This window comes from Muntiacus reevesi, chromosome 6 (genome assembly GCF_963930625.1).
Source record: "Muntiacus reevesi chromosome 6, mMunRee1.1, whole genome shotgun sequence".
NCBI classification, from domain to species: Eukaryota; Metazoa; Chordata; class Mammalia; order Artiodactyla; family Cervidae; genus Muntiacus; species Muntiacus reevesi.
In genome coordinates, this window is record NC_089254.1 from 61,284,367 (window position 1) to 61,308,226 (window position 23,860).

The 23,860-nt window shown below is 39.2% G+C and overlaps 1 protein-coding gene across 2 annotated transcripts in view; it reads left to right on the top strand.

Annotated features, from left to right (window-relative positions):
• Positions 1-23,860, top strand: part of PDE1C (phosphodiesterase 1C) — a 502,728-nt gene that overhangs the window by 412,875 nt on the left and 65,993 nt on the right. For both annotated transcript variants that reach the window (XM_065939408.1, XM_065939407.1), the window contains exons 11-15: positions 4,494-4,595; positions 5,139-5,259; positions 14,485-14,566; positions 16,562-16,682; positions 20,228-20,403. In XM_065939408.1, coding sequence (XP_065795480.1) covers positions 4,494-4,595; positions 5,139-5,259; positions 14,485-14,566; positions 16,562-16,682; positions 20,228-20,403 — 602 coding nt within the window. The remainder of the gene's footprint in view (positions 1-4,493; positions 4,596-5,138; positions 5,260-14,484; positions 14,567-16,561; positions 16,683-20,227; positions 20,404-23,860) is intronic.

The following is a 23,860-nucleotide window of genomic DNA, read 5'->3' on the forward strand; positions in this document are numbered from 1 at the left end:
CATGAACTTCCAGATGTTCAAGCTGGTTTTAGAAAAGGCAGAGGAGCAGGAGATCAAATTGCCAACATCCACTGGATCATCGAAAAAGCAAGAGTTCCAGCAAAATATCTACTTCTGCTTTATTGACTATGTCTAAGCCTTTGACTGTGTGGATCACAACAAACTGTGGAAAATTCTGAAAGACATGGGAATACCAGACCACCTGACCTGCCTCTTTAGAAACCTGTATGTAGGTCAGGAAGCAACAGTTAGAACTGGACATGGAACAACAGACTGGTTCTAAATAGGAAAAGGAGTATGTCAAGGCTGTATATTGTCACCCTGCTTATTTAACTTCTATGCAGAGTACATCATGAGAAACGCTGGGCTGGAAGAAGCACAAGCTGGAATCAAGAAAACCAGGAGAAATATCAATAACCTCAGATATGCAGATGACACCACCCTTATGGAAGAAAGTGAAGAACTAAAGAGCCTCTTGATGAAAGTGAAAGAGGAGAGTGAAAAAGTTGGCTTAAAGCTCAACATTGGAAAAAAAAAAACAGCTCAACATTCAGAAAACTAAGATCTTATCCTATCCGGTCCTATCACTTCATGGCAAATAGATGGGGGAAACTGTGAAAACAGTGGCAGACTATTTTTTTGGGCTCCAAAGTCACTGCAGATGGTGACTGCAGCCATGAAATTAAAAGATGCTTGCTCCTTGGAAGAAAAGTTGTGACCAGCCTAGACAGTATATTAAAAAGCAGAGACATTACTTTGTCAACAAAGGTCCATCTAGTGAAGGCTATGGTTTTTCCCAGTGATCATGTATGGATGTGAGAGTTGGACTATAAAGAAAGCTGAGCACCAAAGAATTGATGCTTTTGAAGTGTGGTGTTGGAGAAGACTCTTGAGAGTCCCTTGGACTCAGGAAAATCCAACCAGTCCATCCTAAAGGAGATCAGTCATGGGTGTTCATTGGAAGGACTGATGTTGAAGCTGAAACTCCAATACTTTGGCCGCCTGATGTGAAGAGCTGACTCATTGGAAAAGACCCTGATGCTGGGAAAGATCGAAGGTGGGAGGAGAAGGGGATGACAGAAGATGAGATGGTTAGGTGGCATCACTGACTCAATGGAGATGAGTTTGGGTAAACTCTGGGAGTTGGTGATGGACAGGGAGGCCTGGTGTACTGCAGTCCATGGGGTCACAAAGAGTTGGACACAACTGAGCAACTGAACTGAACTGAATTGCATTCTTATTGGCTGTTATTTGTGAAGTACTAGTTGAGAATACTTTGAATCCTACCTCTGATCAAAGTAAGTTATAAAAATGAATGGTGTGGCACGACATAAGTAAATTTAGTATATAAAAAGTTAAATTAGTCACTTGAAAAATATAGTTTAATGAAATCTGTTTATGTGGTAGCCTTATATATTTTTGTCCTTTTTTAAGTCAGGACAATCTTTATTTCTCAAAAAGAGTGAAATATAGTTGAATTAGATCATGGAGCATCTCAGATATAGGAATTTCTGGTTCAGTGGAAATGTCTTTATAATTATAACCCATAGTTTCATACTTTTTTGCTACTCCTGTTTTTGGGGATTCTGTAAGTTAAGATTGTAGTTGATAACTTCTTAAGTTACATAGATTTAGTGTTCATTTAAGGACATGTTTGAAAATATTATTTTATCATATTTTATTAATATTGAGATACATTGCTTCAAGACAATGGTATTATCCCATAAATAAAATATTAACTTCTTTTTTAGGGCTCTCAGTAAAGCCCATTAACCCAAAGATGACATTTATTTAGTATTTTACATCTTTCTAGGAAAGCAGTTTAATATTTGGTAGATTCTATTTGGATGCATAAGTGCAGTGGACTTTTTAAGGACTTTATAAGTGAATATATTACCATGTATTTACTGCATTGCAAAGTGGAAAAACATGAAATCCCACACTGGGAATGCTTGTTCATCTGCTCATAAAGCAATTCTGCAAATAGCAACTATTAACTCTAGACAGAAACAAGATCAAATTGCCAACATTGTTGAATCATAGTGGAAACAAGGGAATTCCAGAAAAACATCTACTTCTGTTTTATTGACTATGCTAAAGCCTTTAACTGTCTGGATCACAGCAAACTGTGGAAAATTCTTCAAGAGATGGTAATGCCAGATCACCTTACCTATCTCCTGAGAAACCTGTATGTGGATCAAAAAGCAACTTAGAAATGGACATGGAACAACTGACTGGTTCCAAACTGGGAAAGGAGTATGACAAAGCTGTATATTGTCACCCTGCTTATTTAATTTATATGCAGAGAGTACATCATGTGAAATTCTGGACTGGATGAATCACAAGCTGGAATCAAGATTACTGAGAGAACTATCAACAGCTTCAAACATGCAAATGATGCCACTCTAATAATAGAAAGGAAAGAAAAACTAAAGAACCTCTTGATGAAGGTAAAAGAGGAGACTGAAAAAGCTGGCTTAAAACTCAGCATCCATAAAATGAAGATCATGACATCTGGGCCTATCACTTCATCGCAAATAGAAGGGGGAAAAGTGTAAGCTGTGGATTTTACTTTATTTTGTTTTATTGGGCTCCAAAATCACTGCAGACAGTGACTGCAGCTAGGAAATTAAAAGATGCTTGCTTCTTGGAAGGAAAGCTATGACAAACCTAGACAGCGTATTAAAAAGCAGAGACATCACTTTGCTGACAAAGGTCTGTATGGTCAAAGCTATGGTCTTCCCACTAGTCATGTACAGATGTAAGAGTTGGACCATAAAGAAAGCTGAGTGCAGAAGAATTGATGATTTTGAATTGTGGTGCTGGAGAAGACTGTTGAGGGTCCCTTGTACAGCAAAGAGATCAGATCAGTCAATCCTAAAAGTAATCAACCCTGAATATTCTTTGGAAGGACTGATGCTGAAGCTCCAATACCTTGGCCACCTGATGGAAGAGCCAACTCATAGGAAAAGACCCTGATGCTGGGAAAGATTGAAAGCAAAAGAAGAAGGGGATGTCAGAGGATGGGTTAGATAGCATCACTGATTCAATGGGCGTAAATCTGAGCAAAATGAAAGATAGTGAAGGACAGGGGAGCCTGGCTTGCTACAAATACATGGGGTCAGAAAGAGTTGGACATGACTTAGTGACTGAACATCAACAACAGTGAACAAACTACAGAGACACAAACACAACCCCCAATGACTTGAGGGCTCTAGAGAGTAAACAAAATTGGACAAATTTTGAAGATGTGCTAAAATTTGGAGACTCTAATAGGAAGAGGTGACTGTGATGTTTTTGTCTCTGAAGGCAGTCTCATTCAAGGCAGTACTGGATGGTTAAAACTAGATTTATACAAAACCTTCCAGTATGTTTCTGGCTAGCGGCAGTCAATGGGGGAAGGAAAAGATTTTCAACAAATGGTGTTGGAGCAAATGGATATCAATATTAAAAAAACTTTTACCTTTACCTCACATCATACTCAAAAATTATCTTGAAATTGATCATAGACCTAAACGTAATAAAAGATTAAAATGGTAAGACTTCCAGAGGAAAAGTCCTTTCAGTAGTGAGAGATTTCTCAGGACCACCCAAAGCATAAAACCTTAAATAATTATTTTAAAATGTACAACTTTTGCTCTTTGAATGATACTGGTTAAAAAAAAAGTGACAAGAGTAGGAGAAGTTATTCACAACACATTGAAATGTATTGAATTGTGCAGTCTATATGGAAGTAGTTTATTCTATGCAAATTCTACCTCAATAAAGTTCTTAGAGACAGTGAAAAGATCAGTGTTTGACATGGGTTCAAGGCCAAGAAGGTAAGCATAGGCAAAGCACATGGGATTTTAGGGTGTGGAAACGATTCTTATACTATTAATGGTAGGAACGTGAGTGGATGCATTTGTCTAACCCCATAGAACTGTGCAACATGAGAATGGTCCCTCAGGCAAATCATGGGCTAGAATGAGTGCAAAGTGTAGATGTTGGTCATCAGTTATAACACATGTACAGCATTAATGTAAGAGGTTAGTAATGAAGGAAACTGTAGGGGAGAAGGGGTATATGAGAGCTCTCTGTACTATCTTCTTAACTTTTCTGTAAACCTAAAACTGCTCTAAAAATGTCTACTTTTAAAAAGTAGGATCCCTATATCCCGTGTGCACCGTGGATTATCAGTCACTCTCCTAGGACTAATTTCAAATTAATTTTTTCTCAAATCTTGAGCTCAGTGCAAAAAGGAATGCTTTCCTATACTTTGTTTCATTGAAATTTTTCCTGTGAATTAATTTTCCAATGATGTGCATTCCACATGTGTTCTTAGTGATTTCCTTCATCTTTAAACTTTTATTTCTCATAAAAGTCTACCTAAAAGACTTCTTAGATTTGAAATATCACAACTAATTAACTGATTTTATTAGAATGGAAAAGAATAAACTAATCTTTCCATTATTTACTTCCACCCTTTTTCCTCTGTGATGTATCTCTGAAAGGGAGTTTCGGACCTTGGTAATTGAGATGGTGATGGCCACAGATATGTCCTGTCATTTTCAGCAAATCAAAGCAATGAAGACTGCTCTTCAACAGCCAGAAGCGTGAGTGAGCCTATAACCTCATGTGTTTTTATAGGTGTTTGACCTCCTACTTGTCCATGTCACTGTACCTTTAAAGTTTATCTCCTTTAATATAACTTTATTAAATAGTCTCATAAAGTAGTGATGCTTGGAGGAGAGACATGGGAATATTACCTATCATGGATATTTCTCATCAGGGTTAAAAAAAATAATAAGGCTAGTAACAATTTGCGCTAATGAGAATTTAAAAGATCCCTTCAATGCAGAGGCAACAAATAAAGGTCAGTGAGTGAGTCTTGGATTCTTGTTGTCTTTTTCATGATGGCAGATATTCCAGAAATGGTTTTGAGTCAGTTTTTGAGGTGTCCAGTTCAATAAACATGGAGACCATGCTGATAAATGTCCCAGTTGGAGGATGGAATGATGACTTCCCCCCAGTTCAGCAGCAGTGGGCTTTGAGATGGGAGAATGGAAGGGATTTTTTAAAAATAGTGGCATTTTAAAAACTCTTACTAAGATTTTGTGAGTTTGGTCATTATGTGTTTGGGGCCTTTGGGTTTACAGAATTGAAAAGCCAAAAGCATTATCCTTGATGTTGCACACGGCAGACATCAGCCATCCAGCAAAAGCATGGGAGCTCCACCATCGCTGGACCATGTCACTCCTGGAGGAGTTCTTTAGACAGGTACCTTGTTGCTTCGTTCCCCCCACTGGTGTCATCTGTGGGCGTAGCCTGACTTTTATATTTCAGCAACACAGTAATCAGGACTTTTGTGATTACAATTATCTTCTTTTTGAAGGGATGGTTCACAGCTTTTATTTTTTGGCCTTCTGGTCGTGTGATGTTTGACTCTCACCTACGTTCTGATTCTCAGAATGTTATGGTTCTCTATCCTATGCCTTTCTGTTTGGTGTGGGGGAAACATTTCCTTTTTGCAATCTTTTGTCAAAATATCATCTGAAGTATGCTTTTACTTTTTTTTCTAATCGGGTGATCAAATGGCAGTCACTGTAACCTGCTTCTCTGTTGTAATTGACTGGGTTGTTCCTTTTTAGCAGACAAACCCATGTTGTCCAATGCAAAGCCAGTTGGAACAATTTGAGTTCAGAAAATTATTTGAAGCTACTGTTCCAATTATATTTAAACTTACTATATCCTAAGACACAGGGTAGTGTTTTCTACAAGAAAAATCAGAGTCTTTAATGAGGATACACTGCTTTATTTTTTTTTTTTTTAAGCTGCATAGGAGTAGAGAAATAAAATGGTAAATAAATACATAGCGCCAAGACTGCTGTCTTCTCAAACCCAGGCATGTGCAAAACTCGTCTCAAGAAGAGTTGCCATTTAAAATATCTGCTTTGAGAAGTGAGGTTCTGAGGTTCAAGGCAAAATGGCATCTAGATTGTGGGACCGGAACTACAGTTAATTCAAGTTCATATGATTAATTCATTAGTTCTTGTTAATTTACTGAGAGAGGTTACAGTACAGATTCAGAGACCTCTGAAGTGCCATAAAACATTACATATTAGCCAGTCTCAACTTTGTCCCCTAAACTGACAAGAGATATACCCTTTCACCGGTTACTCAGATTTTTGGAAGCAAATTATTCTTAGGATTACTCTCAGGATTCTCATTTGACTGTAGAAATGATAGAAGGCATTTCTGTGCTTGTTTTTTTCCTTCTGAAGCTGCACACAATATTTGGTATTGAGGTGGGACTAGAGTTAACTGTACATTAAGCAAAGTTCAGAAGCCCCTTTATTGGAATTCTTATTCCAGTTGCTCTGTGGCCTGGGACTAGTGAAATCACTGCTCTGGTTCCCAATGGCCTTATCTGTGACTTGTTTCGGGGGATATCATGGGATTTAAAGGAAGGTTGGGCCAGCCTTTTTCCTTACAATCCTCCCCACATTAAGTGTTTTCTTCATTCTGTCCAAGAGTGCACATTCTGTCCAACACGTGTACACTTGTGTGCCCCCGCTAAGCTGTTCTGTGAGTATGCAGGCAGGTTCCTTGTTCAGCACATGGCTGTCTCCTTACATGGTCAACATTTGGCCTCACAGAGTGGTTCTCAAGGGGAACCCAAGGGGTGAGAGGAACTAGCATTGCACAGGTGTGGCCATGTTGTATATGCAAGAATGAGTCCAAATTCAGTCTTAACTGAGGGTTAATTTTGAGCCATTTTTTCCAGAAATTACTTTTCTAATTGTAATTTCTACTTCCATTATCATATACTTTTTTTGATCTTTGCTTTTGTAATACACCCACTATAAACTAGGAATTTTAATCTGAAGCTAGAGGTAAATCATAGTTAACTCATAAATTTGAGGTATTGCAGTGATTCCTTCTTTAATTGTGAGAGAGTGAATATGAGAAATTACTTAAACATGAACATTTTTCCCACTAAAGGAAACCTTATTTGCACAAACATAAGCTTGAATTGAAAGAAAATGTACCAGAGGCAATATGAAAATAACCATATTGAATTTCTTGCCAGTTGGGAATGGAATGTTAGCTCACTGGACTGGAACTATGTTTTTTAGCAATTATGATTCAGTAAATTATTTTTATTGACTTAATATTTTAACCCAGATGCCATAAGCCGTGGTAAGTAACCCTTGTAGGAGAAATGTTGCCTTAGCTCTTAACTATAGATTTAAAATTGGACAGTTCAAATGGGAAATCTCAATGGGACTGTAGAGTCTTTGAAAAAATTACATTTAGATGTTGGGTTATATTTCAAAAGAAGGCCATAGCCTCAGTGCTGATAGACCAGACCTTCTATGCATTGCTGAAAGAGTAAGTTACATCTTCAGTTTATAACCATATTTTACAAAATCCAAGCCTCTGCCTCAGGTCTTTTTCAATGAAATACTGACTTTAAGAAACTGTGAGTTTGCCTTTTTGGTAAATACATCTTGAGAAACTCTGGAGATTCATTTCCTAAGTATTGCTGTATATTTTTATATTTTACAAACATCACCTACAATTCTTTTAATTTCCTCTGTGTTTGTGGTTATTTTCCCATTTTTTGTTTATTTCATATACCAGTGTCTTTTCTCTTCTGTATAAAGTTAGCTGATCATTTGAATATTTGATTTTTCTTTTTTATTTTATGATATAAATTACTGCTTTCATTTTTATTAATTTATTTCTTCTGCTTAATTATTATTAATTCATTTCTTTTGCTAACTCCCCAAGTTGGATGTCCAATTCATTTATTTTCATTCTGCCTGTTCAGTATTAGTAAATATAAGGCTAGGGGTTCATCTTTTTGTCACTCATGAATCTTGTAGGTTGTGATATGCAGTGTGTTCACAATCTTTCTTTATTAAATATTTTGTAGTCTGGGTTTTGATTTTTCTTTACTAAGAGTTGCTTCAAATGGATGTGTTTGTTTATGTGATTTTTCCAGTGGTTTGTTGCTTTCTACTTTTGTAATTGGTTTGTGACTTTTCAAAATTTGATCACGGGGCGGGGTGGTGGAGGGAAAAAAAAATTTGATCACAGAATTTTTCATTGTTTGGGCCTTACTGTGAAATTTGCTTTTCACCTACTAAAAAAATCAGTTTTTGTGAATGGTCATGGCTCTTGAAATCAGTTTATCTTCTACTTGCAAAGTATAAAACACCAGGCATAGCCTCCTTATCAATTATGTCATTTTAGGTATTTTATGTTATTTTTTAAAATGTGATGTTTCGTGGGCTGACAGGTGTTTTTATTATTATTTTCTGTTTCTATGTAGTATAGTTTTTGCTTCCTGAATGTTGATTCTGTGTTATTTGGTTCTTAGATATTCATAATTGCTAGATTTTTATAGTTTGTTGAATCCTCTATCATGATAAAGCCTCCTTCTTTGTCTTATCTAATGCTTTTACCTAGAATTCAAATTCAGCTCATTTTAAGAACAGACTCTTGTCTTTTTACTTTAACCTTTTACTTTTAACTTTTTACCCTAACCTTTCAGAGACACTTTGACTTGGATGTGTCTTTTAAACATTGCTTATAATTGAGGGTTTTTTTATGAGCCAATCTAAGATTCTTTTAGTATTTGAAATTAACCATATTAACATCTGTTGATATGACAGGAATCTTTGCTCTTAGGTTCTATGATATTTTATTATATTATGATTTCTGTTTTGTGGCTTATTTTTAAATTGTGCACTATATTGGCTGTACCATCTGCTTATTATGTATTTATTTCTTCTGATGACTTGGAAGTTTTATATTATGTTTTTAGTTTTAATATTGGCTAACTTGGTAATGCAAATTTTATATCCTCTATTTATTTAGATAGTATCAATAAAAATTAGCAGGCTTCTACTTCCTCTTGCCTCTTCCCCAACAGCTAGTTGGATCAACTTGCTTAATTCTTGTGGTCTGTACCTTTGTCATTTAGATATAGCCCTATTCCTTTATGGGCTTTCCTGGTAGCTCAGAGGTTAAAGTGTCTGCCTGCAATGAGGGAGACCTGGGTTCAATCCCTGGGTCGGGAAGATCCCCTGGAGAAGGAAATGGCAACCCACTTCAGTATTCTTGCCTGGAGAATCCCATGGAGCCTGGTAGGCTACCGTCTACGGGGTCTCAAAGAGTCGGACACGACTGAGCGACTTCACTTTCACTATTCCTTTATATATATATCAGGTTTAAATGGTATATTTTCACCCCCATCTATACACATAAGAAAGCTACTGCTTATTCAGTACCTCCCAATACTTTCTCCCTTTTCCTTTCATAACATGACTAATTCCTTGTTACTGTTTGTTGGCTGTATTATTTCTAAATTCTATTTTCTAAGTGAGCATTCTATCTCATGTACTATATGCTGTTTCCAAAATATACACCAAAAACAATGTGACCCAGAAAGATGGAAAATAAACAAGTTGGGCAAAAGCATAATTTTCCAGTTGTTCCTGTCTTGGCTCTACTCAGTGCTGGCACTTTGGCCATGGTTGGTTCATTCATCTATTGGCTGGTCAAAGTTGTTCCTTGAGTGGTGTCTTCTAGGAGTGCTTTAAGCCACATTTCTGTGTGTTTGCAAGTTTTTCTACTGCTTTTATACTTGGGTCACAGTTTGCTTGGGTAAGACATTTTTTGAATCAAATTTCCTTTCCCTGAGGTCTTTTTTGATTGATGCTTTTGAACTATGATGTTGTGCCAGACTCTTGAGAGTCCCTTGGACTGCAGGGAGATCCAATCAGTCCATCCTAAAGGAAATCAGTCCTGAATATTCATTGGAAGGACTGATGCTGAAGCTGAAACTCCAATACTTTGGCCACCTGATGTGAAGAGCTGACTCATTTGAAAAGACCCTGATGCTGGGAAAGATTGAGGGCAGGAGAAGAAGGGGACAACAGAGGATGAGATGGTTGGATGGCATCACCAACTCAATGAACATGACTTTGAGTAAACTCTGGGAGCTGGCGATGGAGAGGGAGGCCTGGTGTGCCGCAGTCCATGGGGTTGCAAAGAGTCGGACATGACTGAGTGACTGAACTGAACTGAGCTGAGGTCTTTTTTAGGTTTTGTTCAGATGACTTCTACCTAAGAATGTTGCTATGCAGAGGTTGGAGGCCATGCTAGAATTATTTTCATGTCTAGGTGGTACGTATTTTTGCTTATGTGCCCTAAGAATTTTTTCTTTACCTTTGAAGCCCAGTAACACTACTAGGCTATCTTTCAATAATGATTGTTCTATAATAGTTTTTCTTGGGCCTGGTGTATTCCTTTTCTGTATCGATTCAAGTTCCATTGATGAAATCTTTAACGATTTCCTTTTCCATTTGCTTCCTTCTTTAGGAAAAACAGTTATTTGTATGTTGCCCCTCTTTTTTTCTTCTCTGTTATTTTCCTTTAAATTGTCTTATAACTCTCTGATGAGTGGTATTTTTTTCTTTCCTGAATTCCATGTCTCTTAATGTGTTTTTATCAAATATAGCTCTCCTTCATGCTGCCTCCACTACAATCTTCATTTATGTGGTGGTTCTGTTTTTCTTTTCCATATCTTCCCTGAGCTCTGCTAGTTCCTGTTTCCCTGAGCCCTGGTTCTTAATAATTTCAGGAATTTTTTTTCCATCATGGGAGTATGTATGTTTGGTCATCACTTGGTGGCACTGTTTTTTTTCTGATGAATGTTCCCTATCTGTTATTTTTATTTTTCTGTTTCTTTTTCAATTTTTTCTTTTCATTTAAAGTATCTTTCTATAGGTTTTTTTTTTTTTTTTCCTCCTGGTATTGGTATAGTGCTACCTCTTCCTCCTCCTTCTCTTCCTCCTCCACCTCCATCTCCTCTTCCTCTGCCCTTCCTTCCCCCTTTCCTTCCTTTGATTATTATTTACCATCTTTGAGTAAAATGCATTATTTTTTGACCAACTGTTTTCAGGAGATAAGTGCCAGGGAGAAACTGGAATAGCAGTATTCTAAGCGGCATGATTTATTATGAGGTTTCTATGACATGGTGTGTGTGCGTGTGTGTTAGCCTTTCTTTCTTCCTGGTCAGCAGTAGGCAACAGCTGTAGGACTGCTCGTGGTACAGTCTCTGTTATCCATACACTCTTGTCATGCTTGTATATTTTCTTCTTTACTATTTCTTGAAGCTAAATAGGGTTCAGAGTAGCTCTTCACATCAGTGTCTGCTGTCTCTCTGGTTTTCCCACATGATGGATGTCAGGTATTTTTCCTATCTGAGTGAATTTTGAAAACCTCTATTCTTCAAGCTTTATCTGACATCTGCAGCCATAGGCCTTCTCTGGGCATCTTACATCACCCCTCCCAGATATTCACAGCATTTGACAGTTGTTCCTCACATAGTTTTGATCGAGTTTACAGATTTCTCCTGCTATTTGTTTGTGTTTCTGTTGTTTCTTGTTCTGTTTTGAGAGGATAATTTCTGAGAGGGGAAGGCAAAGATGTCTTTACTATACTTACCTTAAATCCAGAATTACAGTAATTTGCTCATACCTCATATTTGTAACTTCTTCCCTGTGAAAGAAGAGTATATACTGCTGCGTTTTGTTCAACTTGATGCTTTTGTTGTCCTCAAATTAATTACCTTTTCTCCTCTCTACTGGGAAACACTCTCTTGTGATATCACCCAATGATCTTTTTTTTTTTAATTTGTAGGCATATATTTTAATTGACATAAACAGTGTGGCATTATAGATCTCATTCCATTCACTTTTTTCCTGCACAATAGGTTTTTATAATCCATTCATGTAGCTAGGCATTCATCAAATTCAATAATCTTTTGAAGCTCTTGTGTTGACAGATGCAATCTGCCCTGTAAAGTTCCAATACAGAAAGAATCTTTGTTTCTCTTGCTTGGTTTGCTGCTTACAGATAACTGCTGTAACAAACAAACCCCCAAATGTAAAACCACACACAGAAAATGAAACTTTATCACCAACTCATGTAAAGTACCAGCAAGTGTTTCTTGATTGGCAGATGGTTTACAATAAGCAGTGCTTTTAGATCCAGACTCTACCATGGCTTCCATGGTGCTTATCTACATCAAGGCAGCAAAAGAAGGAAGGACATAAAGACATAGGCGTAGGAGATTTTGTAGGCCAGAACTGTGGTACAAATATACCCTCTCTCCTCTTGTTTTATTATCTAACATAAACTGGCAGAGATTCTGGGAAGTGTAGTCTAGCTATGTGGACAGGAAATAAGGGGAGGTTGTGAACAGTTAACTGCCTAATTGCTCCCTCAGCTTGCTTATCACAGATGTCCAAGTGGCCAAAGGGACTTGAGTATTTCTAACCAAATTCACTTTTTATTCATGAATCAGGCATTCATTGTGTTCCTTTTGTAGATAGCTTATGTAGATTGCTTAAGTCAGCTGTCTTAACCCCTCCCACAAGAATGAAAGTTATTTATTTTTGTGCACTGTCCTGAAAAAAAAAAAACGAGTTCACTAAAAAAAATCCTTTGTGCCAACTGAGACTATTGCCCTTTTTTTGGGAAAACATTGACCTCTTTAATAAAGAGGAAAGTGAATGAATAATTCCGCAAGGGCCAGTAGTCGTGGAGTCATACAATATTGTATTAGTCAAGCTAGATTCGCCTGTAGAAGTACATTCTTCTGTATTAATTTCTGTGTATTTTTTCCAGTTTATAAATGTCTGTGTCCTCCAGAGGGAATTCAGAGGTCACTATCTTAAAATAGGCTTATAGAAATTAGTAGTTATTCAAATTCAAAGGATGAAAGTGATATGGGTATGGGCAAGTCCATAGGATAAGTTGCTTAATGATGTTTAGACTTTTCAGAAATAAAATTCAAATGAATGCTTATGTCTTAGTAGTCAAGCAGTTAGTGTTCTTTTGAGCTACCCCCACTAAAATGCTTCGTAGGGGATAAGAGTGAGTTTTATTTGTGTTGGCTGAGTTAGCCCAGTGAACCATCTGCACAACTGCATTTATGTTATAAATACTCTTCCTTCTCATCATATTGCCCAAATAGAAATAGCTTTGGAATAAGTTCTTTTTATCATGCTGCTTGAGCGATAGAGCAGCCCTCAGCAAGGCATACTTGGAAACAGAAGGACCATTGTGTTCTATGGTTTGTTAATACAAGAAAGGGTACAGAACTAAGCCACTTCAGGACTGTTCCTGAGACCCTTGGATGTCCCAGCACCCACTGTGAGCCCCACTATTCAGCTTCCTCAGATGCCCATTCCTTTTTCTTCAATAAATCTTAAATGTGCATGTTAGTTAGCTCTTCTCTCTTTGGTAATATGTCTTAGAAAGAAAAAACTCTCAGTTTTTTAATTAGACCTGGTTGTTGAACTAGCTTGTTATTACTCTTTATTTATCATTAGTTCATTGATGATATTTATTATAGTCAGAGTGTAACAGTTAGATGTAATAAGTTCAATAAATGTTTCTCAGATCTTCACTTAGTGGAAATATCTATTGAGAAATAATACTTGTTCTTTGTATACTTGTATACATTTTCTCATGTAGTTGTCATTGTTGTTGATGACATAGGGATTATTATCCCACATTTTATAGGTGACAAAACTGAAATATAGAGGGGGAAAAATACACTTGCTATGATCAAGTGGTGGGAGCAAGGTCAGGTTCAAGCTAAAGTCAGTAACCATTAACCTCAGCAGATTCTTTTCTTGTGAATTGAATAAACACAACTTTGTGGCTCTCAGAGGCGTGACCCACTTTCCCTTTCCTCTGGATGTGTGACTGAAGTATTGAGCTCTGGTTCAGAGCCGTTCTTTAAAATCATCTCCATCATTAATTAGACTTTCCATAGCACTTGCTTGTTATAGTCTTGCCTTTTGGTGACATTGAGAACATATTGGCCTGAGAATCATGTTTTATTATTGTCTAACTTGATAAACAGAAGCAATTATTTACTCTACTACTTTTTTGTTCCACTTTTCATCATCACTGAGCCCTGCAGGAAAGGCCCCAGAAGCACTTAATTCCAATTGTGTATGCCTTTAGGTAGCATTTGAAGAATGATTCTGAATCAGTCAAGTTAGAATTGGTGTCTCAGACACTGTCCACAGCTGGAGGGGTCTGCAGGCTCAAGAAAGGCTACAGATAGGCACAGGATGACTGGAGAACACAGAAGAATTCTGACTGCTCTGCTGGCTCATGGCCACAGGATTCGTTGCTTTGCTTATTTCCTCAGGAGACCTATTGCTGCCTGATGAGGCTTTCTATACAACAGCATGCGCTTTTGCAGTTGGATGGAATGATTGGATGCTGGAGGGCTTCAGCCTCTTGGTGTCTTTTATGCAGAAGAACAGGGTGCAGGACTTACTACATAATGTCATTGTAATAATGAAAAGAAAGACCAGTGGCCTTCGTGGCAGCTGAAGTTGTGAAGTAAAATCTGGGTGGCTCAGCCTTCTGTTCTTAATTTACTTTGACCTCCTGTTTTTCTAGGGCGATAGAGAAGCAGAGCTGGGTCTGCCTTTTTCTCCTTTGTGTGATCGGAAGTCCACCATGGTTGCCCAGTCACAAGTAGGTACGTGTTTGCCAATCCATTGATGGAGAGAAAAACTGGAGAAGGGTGTCTGGAAGTAAGCTCAGATGCTCCTCATGATTCTTCGGCTAGAACCTGGCTCCCTTCTGCTGCTGTACTTGTGGCTTTGGCTGGTTGGGGTGATGAAGCCGCTGTCCCCATCCTCCTTCCTGGAGTGTGACTGGTTCCTGGGAAGATTGTACAGTGAGACTGCTATCTCCATCATTCCCTGCCAAGAGAAAAAGGGGCTTCAGTCCTAAGGCAATGACAGGAACTAGTGGTGGGAAGCCCATTCTGTTTCAGTCTCACCATTCTGCATGCAGTACCAAGAGTTTTCTGTGATGCTTCCTCTAGCCCACTTTCCAAGACAGCACCATTTCCTGGATGACCTTACTGCCAGGAATGGCTCTTTTAAAATATCTCTTTCCTTTCTGCTTGCCTTCTTTCCTTCCTTCCTTTCTTTCAAAAAAAAATTAGCATCTTTTTCTGGGTAAAGAATACTTTTGCACTGCTAATAACTGTAATATATGTGAATTATTATTATTTCATTACCAGAATACTGTTTCTACTTTTATAGGACAACTTTTGTCTTGCCAATTTCATTACAGAATTTTTTATCATCCTTCACTTCTGTGATTTAAATGCCAGCATCACTTCTATCTTGGTCATTGTAAAAGCCAAGTAAGCATTTGTATATTTTCACACACAGTATCTCCTTTGATTGGCATTTAGTTTCCTTCCAACTTTCATGTCACTGTGTAATAATGAGTTACCACCCTTAGTCCCAGATCATATATTTTCTCCTGACGAGTCACCAGACACTTTGGTATTTTTGAGTTGTTGAGATGATCACTCCAGCACAACATCAGCTATCTCTCCAGCATGGTGATCTCTCAAAGGTAACATTTCCAGATCTGACCCCTCTCCTAGCTTCCAGCCCTGTTGGCCCTCTTCCATCCAAATATGGCCCTGATACTTTGAGTCAGCAGGTCTAAGATGAAGTCCACCATCTTTCTCCCTGGTCACACTCTCCCTGTTATCTCTGTTCTCTCTGCCTTCCTGGTGGAAGTCTCTGACAGATTCCATCTTAGGTAGGACCACCTACTGCTGTGCACGTATCCATGCCTCCATCACACATCCATCTTAAATGGCACTGGATCTTACCTCCCTTACTTTGTCTTTGAGCTTTGTGAAGTGAAGCTTCTAAAATGATTTTCCCAGTGTCAGCCTCCATTGCTTTCTCCCATCCCATCCATCTTGCCAGATTAACTTTCCCAAATAACAGCAGAAAACATCTTAGTACAATGCTGCCCAAACATCTTAAGGGGCTTCTAGTGCCTGTCTAAGTCCTAAGCTCTAGCTTGGTACTTTGGAACCTCCCTCCCTGAACAGATCATGACCCTTCCCAGGCTTTCCCTTTCTGACTCTAAAAGAATTCCTAAGTTCGAGTCATTCCCCAGACACATCCTGCACTTTTCCGTGTCCTGTCTCCTTGCTTATTTCACCCCCTCCACCTAGAATGAATAGCCTTAGGGCTCAGCTCAAATATCACAACCTCCTTAATGCTGTTTGCAACTCTCACAGTGGGAAGGAAAATACCCTCCCTCCCTTAACCTTGGGCTTCTCCTTTGGCCCTTTCCATTTTTATGCTCCCTGAATTCTCCTGTAAACTTTCAAGGGCAGGCAGGTTGAGTTACAACTTTCATCACAGTGTTTTTTACATAGTAGATATTGAATTTGCATTTTTAAGCATTTTATTGAACTATCTACTAAAACGTTGAAGGAAAGCTATGTAGGAGATATGGATCTGACTCATATGATAGTCAAAGCAAGCAGTGTATTAAATGATTACGACCAACCTAAGCTCTCCTAATCTGATTTGGTGCTCCTGTGTAGATGAATTTTAAAAGAAAGCTGCAACTCATCAGTTTGCATGGGAACACTGGAAAGGCCCCGGTTACTATGTAGTTCCTCTGAAACTTTGCTGTTTCTCTCCAGGTTTCATTGATTTCATTGTGGAACCCACCTTCACTGTGCTCACAGACATGACAGAAAAGATCGTGAGTCCATTCATTGATGAACCCGCTCAAAGTGGGGTCACCGGGCAGAGGCGTTCAAGGTCAGTATTGAAGCCTGAAAGCTGGGGGTTATGGTGGTCTGTGCATGGGGACAGACTTCTTCTGGAAGGGATGGGGATGGTACTTCTTAATCGTGTTCACCCTACCTCCTCCTCATGACACGTGTCTGCTTCTCCGTTTGTCTCAGATGAGTTAAAGTTGTGCACTCTGTATTCTCTAGGCTGGCCGGTAAGTGGGTGATCAAGGTCCAGGTCACGACGTACAGGTTCCCAGTACTGCCCCCAGCCTGACCCCATCCATTCTCTCTTTTGGTGGCTTTGCCCACAACATCATCAGTCACTGCACTTTACCTGCTATACCCAGAGAGTCCTGGCTCCCCATACTCCAAAAGGAAAGAACCATGGATCAGAGTTATCATATTAAGTGAAACTTTCATTTCTAGGTTCAGGAAGAAAATTAAGTAGTGGGGAAAAAGAGCTGAACTTCTTTTTTTTTTCCCATTTATTTTTATTAGTTGGAGGCTAATTACTTTACAATATTGTAGTGGTTTTTGTCATACATTAACATGAATCAACCATGGAGTTACGTGTATTCCCCATCCCGATCCCCCCTCCCACCTCCCTCTCTACCCAATCCCTCTGGGTCTTCCCAGTGCACCAGGCCCGAGCATTTGTCTCATGCATCCAGCCTGGGCTGGTGATCTGTTTCACCTAGATAATATACATGTTTCGATGCTGTTCTCTCGAAACATCCCACCCTCGCCTTCTCCCACAGAGTTCAAAAGTCCTTTCTGTACATCTGTGTCTCTTTTTCTGTTTTGCATATAGGGTTATTGTTACCATCTTTCTAAATTATATGTGTTAATATACTGTAATGGTCTTTATCTTTCTGGCTTACTTCACTCTGTATAATGGGCTCCAGTTTCATCCATCTCATTAGAACTGATTCAAATGTATTCTTTTCAATGGCAGAGTAATATTCCATGGTGTATATGTACCACAGCTTCCTTATCCATTCGTCTGCTGATGGGCATCTAGGTTGCTTCCATGTCCTGGCTATTATAAACAGTGCTGCGATGAACATTGGGGTGCACGTGTCTCTTTGAGATCTGGTTTCCTCGGTGTGTATGCCCAGAAGTGGGATTGTTGGGTCATATGGCAATTCTATTTCCAGTTTTTTAAGAAATCTCCACACTGTTTTCCATAGCGGCTGTACTAGTTTGCATTCCCCCCAATAGAGCTGAACTTTTAAACCACCTTCTGCCACAACATCATTCCATCCATCCATCTGAACGTAGTTGAGTCCGACACTGTCCCACAGACAATCTTGGTGGCGACATTATGAAGTGCTGGTGCCAAAGAAGTCTGGCACTTTGCACCTCATTCTGTGTGTTGTGCGTGTCGCTCAGTCATGTCTGACTCTTTGTGAACCCATGGACTGTAGCCCTTCAGGCTCCTCTGTCCATAGGATTCCCCAGGCAAGAATACTGGAGTGGGTTGCCATTTCCTTCTCCATCAACATCATTAAACAGAGTCAAAGTGAACAGCCTCTGGAGTCATATGGCCAGTTAAACATCCTGACTCCATTCCTAATTAACTGTACCATCTCAGGCAAGTTGCCTCAGTTTCCCCATTTGTGAAAATGTGGATTATAAAACTCATAGGTTGCAGGGAGGATTAAATGAATTATTTAATCTACATAAAGCATATATATATATATATATATATGCATATATATATATGCATATATATATATATATATATATATATATATGATAGCTCAGTTGATAAAGAAGCCGCCTGCAATGCAGGAGACCATGGTTCGATCCCTTGGTTGGGATGATACCCTAGAGAAGGGAAGGGCTACCCACTCCAGTATTCTGGCCTAGAGAATTCCATGGACTGCATAGGCCATGGGGTTGAAAAGATTCCGACAAGACTGAGCAACTTTCACTTTAGCCTTCACTTTCACTTTCAAAGCCTTTATAACAGGGTCCGGCACAGAGGAAGTGGCAGCTACAATAATGCTAACGCTCAGTGTTCACTAGTATTAAATGGTTGGTATTACCACTAGTACTGCTGTCCCCTCCTCCTCATCCATCAAAACCTTGGGCCCTGTCATAAAGGAGAGAAATAGAATGAAGAAGAAAAAGAATAGAAGAGCAATGAGAGGAAGAAGAACAAGGAGATTAGGACAGAGGGAACCCAGGAATGCTTAAGGTGAAGGGACCTAGTCAAGGCTGCTGACAAGGAGGACAGAAGCCCCCTGCCTGAGTCCCACACCCCCACAACTCTGCCAGCACTGGGCTGAGATCTGCTCTACTTATCTAGTTAGTCTTGATTATCATTCAGTGGATTTGTATTTGTGCCAGTCACGACTGGAGTTCCCTGGAAATGTGTGATACTTTAGGCACTGTGGTCACCCAAATGGGAAGGGAACCCCAAAAAGAGGGGATATATGTGTATATATAGCTGATTCACTTTGCTGTACAGTAGAAACCCAACATTGTAAAGAAGCTGTATGCCAATAAAAATTAATTTAAACTAAGTACACCTTCAGAAAAGTAAAGTTTCCCAGAAGGATGGCACTTTCAATATTATATATATATATATATATATCTGTATTTCCTAAAGTTGGCTCTGTTTAAGGCTTCAAGTGGTATTATATATTTTTGTAATTGTATTTATTTGTTTATTTTTGGCTGTTTGGGTCTTTGTTCCTGAATGGACCTTCTCTAGTTGCAGTGAGCAGGGGCTGCTCTTCCTTGCAATGCACGGGCTTCTTATTGCAGTGGCTTCTCTTGCTGCAGAGCGCGGGCTCTAGGGCACTTGGACTTTAGTAGTTGCGCCTCAGGACTCAGTAGTTGCCATTCCCAGACTGCAGAGCACAGTCACAATAAGTTGTGGCACACAGGCTTAGTTGCCCCGAGGCAGGTGGGATCTTCCGGGACCAGAGGTCAAACCCATGGTTCCTGCATTGGCAGGCGAATTCTTTACCACTGAGCCACCAAGGACACCCCTCCAGTGGTATTACATTAAAAGACAAGTCTTATGCATGACTGATCTCTCACAATCTCCATGCCTCTCTGCCTTCCCTCAGGTACATGAGGAAGTCCACTTATTCTAGCCTTGGGTATCCTGGAGTCAGAGTTTCTTGAATCCAGGAGGAGGTGGAGCTAGAGAGAAAGAGGACAAGTGACTAAGTAACTTGGAGATGTGGTTAGTGTGAAGGAAGGTAGGCAAACTGGAACCAAATGGAAGTCAAGTTTAAGGGGGTTAATTTCGGGAAGTCAAAGAGAGAACTTCTGTGTGGGGAACCTAGTCATATGGAAAAAGAACATTTGAAATATGGGGACCTTTGGGACTATCAATACTCGTGAGATTGAAACCTTGACTATTTTTTCCTGCTGAAAATGGAGAATTTCCCAGCTGTTGCATATCAAAAATAGAAATGACAAACCTCAGGTCCCAGGAATTTCACAACAGTAACTTGATACGTGTTCACTACACTTCTCTTAGGCTTGCTTATCAGCATACATTTTCAAACTCTAACCCTCTGTTTGGTATTTTTTTTTTTCATCCTCCAGTTTGAACAACATCAGTTCAACAGATGTAAAGCGATCAGGTGTCAAGAGCTCTGGCTCAGAAGGAAGTGCCCCAATCAACAACTCTGTCATCCCTGTTGACTATAAGAACTTTAAAGCCACTTGGACTGAGGTGGTACACATTAACCGGGAGAGATGGAGGGCCAAGGTGCCCAAAGGTAAGGTGGTGATGGGGGGTCTTGTTCATACCACTCAGACCCACTCACAAAGCAAGACACTGCCACCCCTGATTTAGAAGTGCTGAAAATGAAGCACAGACTCAAGGTATATATTCAAATTGCTGAATGTTAGGAGAGACCACCTTTGAGAGACCACCTCATGAGAGAATGAGGCTGACTTCCAAGTCACCTGATGGAGTGACCTTTGTGCTATATGTCCAGACACTTCTCAAAATGAAGATTGTACAGAAGACAGATGTTCCTCCTATTTCTTGGTTTCTGCTAGGCCATCTTGTCATTCTTGTTTTATGATATGTGGCACATTTATCAGGCCTTCACTCCTTCTTTTATCTACCTCGGCCATTATATTGGGATAGAAAAGCTTTAATCTCCTTACATGCATTTTTATCTTCATGTTCTCAATTTCCCTTCAGTCATTACTCAGGCTGACCTTCTGAGATGAAGGTAACTCAGAGGTAGACAGAAATTCAAAGACAGAAAAGTCATCACTCTTGGTACTGTGAACAAAAAAGACTGAAATCTCTTTGTTTTTTGAAAGTCAGAATTCATTTGCATGTTTGTGTTTACCGAGCATGTGCTCCATGATTCGTACATATGACATGTTTATACTGTAGTCTAAGTAGGAACACATAGCTGTAGTAAGTCTCATGAAGCTATGGTGCCTGATTCTAGAGACAGTTCTAGAGTGGATGATTCTAAAGTTCTGGAGTCAGCAGGCTAATCTCAGTGGGTTTTGTGGAGGTACACCTTCAACAGCAGTCAGTTTTTGCCAACATCCGTTGCATGCCTACTGTATGCCAAGCTCTGTACCGTGTGTTATTCACTGAGGTGAGTATCAGGCATCCTTGTCCTCAAAGCTCAAAGTCTCCTGGGTGGGGACAGGGGGGCATTAGCACAGAATTTCTTTCAAAGTAGGAATGGGAGTTCAGTGGAAGCTTTGTACTCCTTACCAGCACCCACTGACCTTGAGCCCCAGACTTTTATAACAGGCAAGCAAAGTTTTATCCCCTGTCATAGCATTCCACACTTTTATATACCCAGTGTCTACCCAAGGGAGAAGGGTAGGAGTAGGTCTTGTTCCTCAAATATCGGGGGCGCTGCTTCCAGTGTTGAGAGGGAAGAGACAAGATCACACTGCTGGAGTTATTCAAAGGCCAACACTGTATCCAGTTCAAGTGGCTTCTCAGTTCGGGTGGGGCAAAGTGTTTATATTTACAATTCTTTTAAGGCATAGTTGGGCCCTTATCATTTGGAGATGTCCTGAGCTATGGAGAAGAAGCCAGCTCTTCTTTGATATTTTAAGTGTGGCCTCTCAGAGTCTATTAGGATACTTTAAACATTGAAATCCTCCCAGTCGGCAGGCTTTGCAACCAGCAATGGCAGCTACTGCATCATTTTGAGAAAGCAATCTCTTATAATCAATTACACTCATTACACTTGAAAATTCAACTCCTGACAACATGGAATTGAAAGTGGTATTTCAAAATAATTCGTTTGCAATTATCTGGCTTACTAAAATTACCTTCTGAAACTAATCACCTGGGGGAGCATTAGACAGTTTCTTTTCTAGAAGAAAATTGATCCTTTAAAAAGAACAGGTAAGTAACACTGGAAAAGAAGTGAAAATGTTTGTTGCTCAGTCGTGTCTGACTCTTTGTGACCCCATGACCCCATTGATCCTGCCAGGCTCCTCTGTCCTTGGGATTCTCCAGGCAAGAATACTGGAGTGTGTAGCCATTCCTACTCCAGGGGATCTTCCTGACCCAGGGATCGAACCCAGGTCTCTTGTGTACAGGCAGATTCTTTTAACATCTAAACCACCAGGGAAGCCCAAAATTAACACTAATAGTTTTAAAATATGTGAGGCATGCTAATAGAGATAAGCTTGTCCCTAGCCTGGTTGAGGTGCTTGGGAAGGCTTCTTGTGTCTAATTAGGATTTGAAAGATATCTGGGGTTGAATGAAGTGGGGAACAATGCAAAAGAGGTTGACAAAAGCACAGCCCCCAGGGTTTATATATGTTTTTGTAGGAGGACATTTTGGGTATCAAAGCAAAAGTTCGTTGGGGAAAGGGGGAATTGAATCCCTACTTGCCCTGTGCTCTTTGGTAAATCCAGGCAGATTCTTTGAGAAAATTCCCTTTGGGGGATAATAATAGACACCACAGAGGTGGTGCAAAGAACAGAAATTATATAAGTAAAGAATGAGAACTGAGCCTGCACCTGGTTAGTGCCTGATAAGTGGCTGCTCTTATTTTGAAAAATTGGAAAAGAAAGTTTAAATGCAAAGTTAAGAAGGTGGTGGTCAAAATGCCAGTGTATAATTAATATTTTATAACATTTTCTGCCTCCCAATAATGCTGTTGACTGGTTGGCTGGTGTAAGAATTCAGTTTGCATCTGTTTTCCTGTTGGTGATTGGTTTGTGCTGCACTATCCCAGAATGTTTTGTTCTTGATTCTTTTTTACCAGAAAATCCTGATTTCAGCAAAGGCTGCTCTGCATTGGGGCACTTGAATATATGTTGTTATTAAATTGATCAGAAATGGAATTAAATATAAGGCTTTAGTTTTTTAATCAACCTATCCAGCTAGGCCAGAACACCTAGTTGTTAGGAAAGATTGAATCAATATATATATATATTTTTACAGTTCTTAAGACTGAAGCTCATTATTCCCATGCAAAGATATGTAGGCATAACAATTTGCAAGTCTTATCAGTATTGATCAGTTTCCATTCAGAATTTAATACTTTTTAAACATGTTTTTCTGGTGTAAGAATAATAGGTGTCTAGGTTACAATGCTGAAATATAAACAAAATATACAAAGAAGAAAATAAAAATCACTCATTCCAGCAAAATGTAACTATTGTTGAAATTCTGATGTAGTTTTTTAAAGTTTGATTTCCTATACACTGTGCTCATGCTCTGTTGCTCAGTCTTAGCCGATCCTTTGTGACCCCTGCCAGGCTGTAGCCTGCCAGGCTCCTCTGTCCATGGGATTTTCCAGGCAAGAATAGTGGAGTGAGTTGCAATTTTCTCCTCCAGAGGATCTTCCTGACCCGGAGATTGAACCCACATCTCCTGCGTTGCCAGGCAGATTCTTTACCACTGAGTAACCTGGGAAGCCCCCTTTTATACATATATATAAGTAAACATTTTCCCTTAAATTGAGATCATAGTATAATATTGTATTTTCCTTCTCTGTTTCTGTTTTGAAGATTTTATTCTTATACTGAATATTCTTAGAAAGTGTGATTTATGTGGCTACTGTATGTAATACCATAGTTGAACCATTCCTTTGTTACTGAGCACGTTAGTTTCCAATTCTTCATTATTGTATATAACATTGTTATGAACATCCAAATTCAGATATCTTGAGCCTCCATCTGATCATTTATGTAGAATAAATTTCCAAATATTAAATTTCTCTGTCAAA